The following is a 6,307-nucleotide window of genomic DNA, read 5'->3' as shown; positions in this document are numbered from 1 at the left end:
TGAGCAAATCAAAACCATAATTTGCATTATTTTTAAAAAACATCAGTGAATAGACTTTGTTTTTTTTTATCTCTTTATTGACAAAAGGCAGATACAGAGCTTAGAGGAAGACAACATACAAATGCACAGTAAACAAACATGGGTAAACATGGGAAACATGGGAAATGTAGTTTTCACTCCTGTTCTTTATCCTCTCCGTGGGTGATGACATAGCACAGGTTTTTATAGTCCAGGTTACCAGCCACATCCAAGGGGAAGTTTGTGAACATCTGGTTAACCTGCCAGATAAATGAAAGTTTTGATAAATAGATTGTGATTAAAATGCACTTTTAAGATCTTTTGAATCAAATCTATAAAACTTAAATGAAACAGACACCATACTAGACAGGTTTGATTGTGCCTCTGCTTTTAAAGGGATAGTTCACCCAAAAATCTAAATTAGGTAACTATTTACTCACCCTCATGTTGTTTCAGACCTATATTACTGTGCCTGGCCGAATGTTAGCCTCAGTCAACATTCACTTCCATTGCATCTGTTTCCATTCAATGAAAGTGAATGGTGACTAAAACTAACATTATGCCTAACATCTCCTTTTGTGTGAGGGAAGGAAAGTGGGTTTGGAACAACATGAGGGTGAGTAAATGATGACATTATTTTTAGGGAACTATCCCTCAAAGAAGAAAGAAACATGTATTACCTCAGCCTCTGTAAATTTGTCTGCCTGGGACATGAGGTGATATTTGATCCTTTGAGAAGATAAGATAGGAAACTGAGGTCAAAACAATACGTTAAATGTACATTTGAAAGAAAATGGTTATTTATTTATTTATTTATTATCAAGTGGAAAAAAAAAATTAATCACAGGAATTCACTTACTCTTCTCCTTTAAGGATTCCTGTACCCTCTGGGTCAAAGATCTTAAAGGCATTGAGAATTGTCTCTTCGGGGTCTGTACCTATTGGTGACAGAAATGTTGACAGATGTTACAGCAGTGAAGCCAACAGTTTGCTTAGCCTGTTACTAAAATTACTCAAATATGGTCCTATACAAGCTAAACTAATTCATACAATGTAAGTATGCAGTGCGCCTTGTCTCTGCTGGGCTTTTCCTGCTATTTACACCTCATTAGCATGATTATAATTTCAATGCTGATAAATCTGATTCTTGCCTTTGAGCTTCTCTCCAAACATGGTGAGAAAGACGGTGAAGTTAATGGGGCCAGAGGCTTCCTTCAGCATTTCATCAAGCTCATCGTTGCCCACGTTGAGACGGCCTGCCAAACACACACATACAGAGATATACATTAATTTCCTTTGATCATTCAAATGGAGTGAGAGTTAGCTGTAATATTCACAGATCTTCAATGCACACTGTACTAAATTCAAACCCACTAAAATTGAAAACTTCTTAGTTTTTTCTTTTGAATTAAAATCAAAGTGGTTCCAAAGTTCATTGCAAGCTGCAACTGAAATAGAGACAGTATAAATGGATGGAAAGTTGGAAACAAATATGTTGTTAAAGGGATAGTTCACCTAAAAATAAAAATTATCTCATCATTTACTTACCCTCATGCCATCCCAGATGACACAAAGAATTATTTTTAGAAGAAAATCTAAGCTCTGTTGGTCCATACAATGCAAGTGAATGGTGGCCACAACTTTGAAGGTCCAAAGGCAGCATAAAATTAATCCATACAACTCCAGTGGTTAAATCTATGTCTTCAGAAGTGATATGACAGATGTGAGTGAGAAACAGATCAATATTTAAGTCCTTTTTGACTATAAATTCTCCTCTCTGTCCAGTAGGTGGTGGCATGCACAAAGAATGTGAATCAGCAAAAACAAAAGGAGAATGTGAAAGTGGAGATTTACAGTAAAAAGGACTTAAATATTGATCTTTTTTCTCACCCACACATATCATATTTCTTCTGAAGACATGGATTTGACCAATGGAGACATATGGATTACTTTTATGCTGTATTTATGTGATCTTCAAAGTTTTGGTCATCATTCACTTGTATTGTATGGACCTACAGAGCAGAGATTTTTATAATATTCTAATAAAAATCATTGTTTGAGTTCAGCAGAAGAAAGAAAGTCATACACATTTGGGATGGCATGAGGGTGAGAAAATTATTATAGAATTAAAATTTTTGGGTGAACTATTCCTTTAAAACATAATGCTTAAAACATTGTTACAATGTAATTAAAGTCGTATTAGACTGGATTATGGGGCCAGGAAACAAATAATTTAGTATATTTTGTACATAAATCTTATTTTAAATTGGACATTTACATATATTGAACAGTTTATAGTCATCAAATAGTTTCATGTAGGCCTCTAGATGACTTAGTGAGAGTGCGCAAAATCAAAAAATAACGACTCTATCGACGGCAGGTTGCTAAACATTGCCAGATGATACTATGCCTCTGGTGGATAATATTTAGCCTTGTAAATGGGTTAAACTAGTGTCATCCTTTTTATTTTGAAACATTGCTATGGTTGTCACTTGTCAATCTTTAAAATTTTGTGAGTTCTCTTGTATTCCGTACATAGAATGATATGGTAATTTAGTGGATTCAGTCACGCATTTAAATGCGGTTGTCACTCCCAAAACTTTGCAGTGTGTACATGTTAAGAGGCCATTTAGGCTTCACCACATTCAACATGGTACTTAAGGGGCCACTTTAATTTAACCATTGCTTCTGTCATTTCAAGAGGATAAACATCTTGAAGGATCAGATCAGGCATTTACACCCTACACCAGCCATTTAGTGGGGCTTTACTCACCGAGAGCAGCAAATGTGTCCCTCAGGTCATTTTTGTCAATAAAGCCATCTCTGTTCTGGTCCATGATGGTGAAAGCCTAGAAAAGCATTACATCAACAAGGATCTGCTTTATCAACTGAAATTATTTTAGAACCATGAATGTATCCTTACAGAGGCAAATATCACAAGAAAATTACCACAAAATATGCTATAATTATAGTTTGTAAAATGATTTTGAGCTCTTGTAGCTCAGCTGGTAGAGTATGTGCTTGGCTAGCAATATCAAGGTCAATGGTTCAGTTCTCAGAGAATACACACGATGGATAAAAGCGTATGCAAAATGATAATGTTTTATTAAGGAAATACTTAAAATGGGCATACTTCTTTAAACTCCTGGATCTGTGACTGCTCAAACATACTAAACACATTGGAGCTAGCTGCTTCCTTCTTCTTGGCCTTCTTTGGTGCCTGTGAATCAGAACAAAAAGATTTCAGTATTTTTTTCTGCATTTACATTGCTGTTTTTATTTGTTTTTATTTATTTATTTTTTGCAATTTTAAAGCACACTCTTACAAAATGAGCACACCAGAACAAATAAACTTGTTTTTACTTAATTATACAGAGCTAAAAGCCATTTAAAAGATTTTACAATTGAGCTATAATATCATACTGTAGCATTATAAACAAAATACTTCTTATCTACTCTACGGCACAAAATGTGGGGTGAATTCCAGTAAATTGGGCCTCTTTTTGACATTGAGATGATTGTCCAAATGTGTCCCAATTTACCTGAATACGCTCCATCAGAAACAAGTACATTATGAATTTCAGCTGGTCTAGTTGCATTTAGTCAGAAATGCCACAAATCTACTTAGCGCTTCAGTTAGTTTAAACTTACTGAAAACCCTTTCCGAAATTAAATATCAGGTTGCTCTTATGAGAAAGATCAAGATAAATTGAAATGCTACCAGAATACCTATTTCAGTTAAATGCAAAAACACTTGACATTTCCATGTCAAGATAGGACAATGTAAAGAGGTGCAGGCCTACCATTGTGAAGAGCTTCTCTGTACTGTGTTCTTGGTCTCAAAAGCTTAAGGGACACTCAGAAATTGTCATTTTCTGGCTATATATTGGCACAATTGGCTTGACAGCCCACCTGTTCTATGTTTAGACAAAGGAGGAGGCACAACACAAGAATACTTCCCATATAGAGCACTACCCAACCCTGTCACCCCCCACTCATTGTTACAGACAGATGCTAGGTGATCTGATCAGAGTGTGAGGGCTATCTTAGGATCATTTAAAGAGTCCTAACCCCCATAGACTCCTCTACGCAGCTAATGTATCATTTAAAGAACAGTGTGATGCCGGGCAGCTTCTCACAACAATGCATTGGGGTCAAATGTTGATGCAATGTCTTCACTACAGGGATTATGTTCTTAATGATTTGATGCTCTGTTATATTAGTGATCATTAAAAATACTTTTGACCAGCGTACAAGACCAGCCAGGGAGATTATAATGTAGACAGGGTCAGGCGACCAAATTAATTCATAAAGAATGAATGTGGGAATTTATAAAGCAATTACATTGGAGTAGAATCAAACATTCAGGGTACATTAATCTGAGAAAGCAGACGCCACTTTATGAAAATGTGATTGTGTGCAGTTGAGACTGTGCAGTAAGCTCCAGTGGGCTACAGACTTGCATTGGTTGTGCATTGCTTCGTTGTGTTGGCTTGACAAAGCCAACATACTGTTATTCTACAGACTTGGTTTAGTTGTTTAATTTTTTTCCCCCCAAATCCCTAAACCTAGACCAAAATGTATGATTGTAACCCTTCCTAGAGCTTTAAAGCTACCTCCACTAGACTTGGGACAGACCTTCAGACTGTTCTGACTTCGAGTGCTATATCTTTTAAAACACAAGTGTGCTAAACTTTCAAACATAAGACCTTCAACCAATCAGTCAATCTATCTATCTATCTATCTATCTATCTATCTATCTATCTGTCTGTCTGTCTCTCTGTCTGTCTGTTTGACAAGGCTTTGCCAAGCTATCATCATAGTTTGTCTTGATAAAATTTAACAGTCTAGTTACTTTTTATTTTATTTTTGCATTCTTAATTTATTGTTGCTAGATAATTATTTATTCTGTTGGTAACACTTTACAATAAGGTTCCATTTGTTAACAATAGTTAATGCATTAGGTATCACGAACTAATACTGAACAATATATTTTTACAGAATGTATTAATATTTGTTAATGCTAGTTAATACAAATACAATTGTTCATTTTTATTTCATCGTGTATTAACTAATGTTAACATATACACCTTTTGGTTTAAAAATGTATTACTATATGTTGGAATTAAAATGTACAAAGATTAATAAATGCTGTAAAGGTATTGTTCATTGTTAGTTCATGTTAATTAATGTTGCTGACTAATGTTAACAAATGGAACCTTATTGTAAAGTGTTACCATTCTATTTACTACATGCCCACTCTTCAACTACATACTGTATGCATTGTATGTATGTCTATTTTTTTGCATTGTATTTTGTTATATATTGTATAATGCCTTAACCACCTTAATCATTGACACCCCCCCCCCATAAATGTTTTTTTTAGTTTGGTGTTCGACCAAATATAAATTGTTTAATCGGTTGATTCTAAAATTTGAATTTAGTCCTCTCAGTCCTGAATATGAAGTGATATCCTTGATATTGTACAATGTGTATAAGATTATATAATGAAAAATTACAGTAATATACAGCACTGTGTCTCTTGGAGAAAACTGCCATGTCAAATTCCTTGAAAGCCCTTACACTGAAAAAAATTGTTAACCTAAAAATGTATAACATCTAATATATATATATATATATATATAGTCTGGTGGCCAAAAGTTTGGAATAATGTACAGATTTTGCTCTTATGGAAAGAAATTGGTACTTTTATTCACTAAAGTGGCATTCAACTGATCACAATGTATAATCAAGACATTAATAACATGAAAAATTACTATTACAATTTGAAAAATAAAATTCAGAACTTCTTAAACTACTTCAAAGATTTCTCATTAAAAATATCCTCCACGTGCAGTAATGACAGCTTTGCAGATCTTTGGCATTCTAGCTGTCAATTTGTTCAGATACTCAGGTGATGTTTCACCCCACGCTTCCTGTAGCACTTGCCATAGATGTGGCATCTTGTCAGGCACTTCTCACGCACCTGCTGATCACACAAAAGCTCAATGTGGTTAAGATCCATAACACTCTTTTCCAATTATCTGTTGTCCAATGTCTGTGTTTCTTTGCCCAATCTAACCTTTTCTTTTTGTTTATCTGTTTCAAAAGTGGCTTTTTCTTTGCAATTTTCCCAAAATGGCTCCTTAAGGTAACAATTGCAGGTTACCACTTCGCCAACAAACAGGAATTCTGATTCCGATTCTATCAGTATACAAAGGACAAAATTTTGCACATTATTGAAACCACATCCCTTTGAATCCAGCCATCATAACTTGAGCACAGTCAA

At 34.8% G+C, this 6,307-nt stretch overlaps 1 protein-coding gene across 1 annotated transcript; it reads right to left on the bottom strand.

Moving 5' to 3' along the window:
• Positions 1 to 55: 55 nt before the first annotated feature.
• LOC127433937 (myosin regulatory light chain 2B, cardiac muscle isoform-like) lies at positions 56 to 3,890 on the bottom strand. Its single transcript, XM_051686315.1, has 7 exons — positions 3,822 to 3,890; positions 3,152 to 3,238; positions 2,792 to 2,867; positions 1,170 to 1,274; positions 878 to 956; positions 699 to 747; positions 56 to 278 (listed from the first exon to the last, which is right to left on the bottom strand). Exons 1-7 carry the CDS (start codon positions 3,822 to 3,824, stop codon positions 174 to 176), a joined length of 504 nt encoding a protein of 167 aa, XP_051542275.1. The 5' UTR covers positions 3,825 to 3,890; the 3' UTR covers positions 56 to 173.
• Between the last annotated feature and the right edge of the window lie 2,417 nt (positions 3,891 to 6,307).

The sequence above is a fragment of the Myxocyprinus asiaticus genome, chromosome 43 (assembly GCF_019703515.2).
Source record: "Myxocyprinus asiaticus isolate MX2 ecotype Aquarium Trade chromosome 43, UBuf_Myxa_2, whole genome shotgun sequence".
NCBI classification, from domain to species: Eukaryota; Metazoa; Chordata; class Actinopteri; order Cypriniformes; family Catostomidae; genus Myxocyprinus; species Myxocyprinus asiaticus.
Note: the sequence above shows the minus strand (reverse complement) of the source record. Positions and strands in the feature narration are given on the sequence as shown.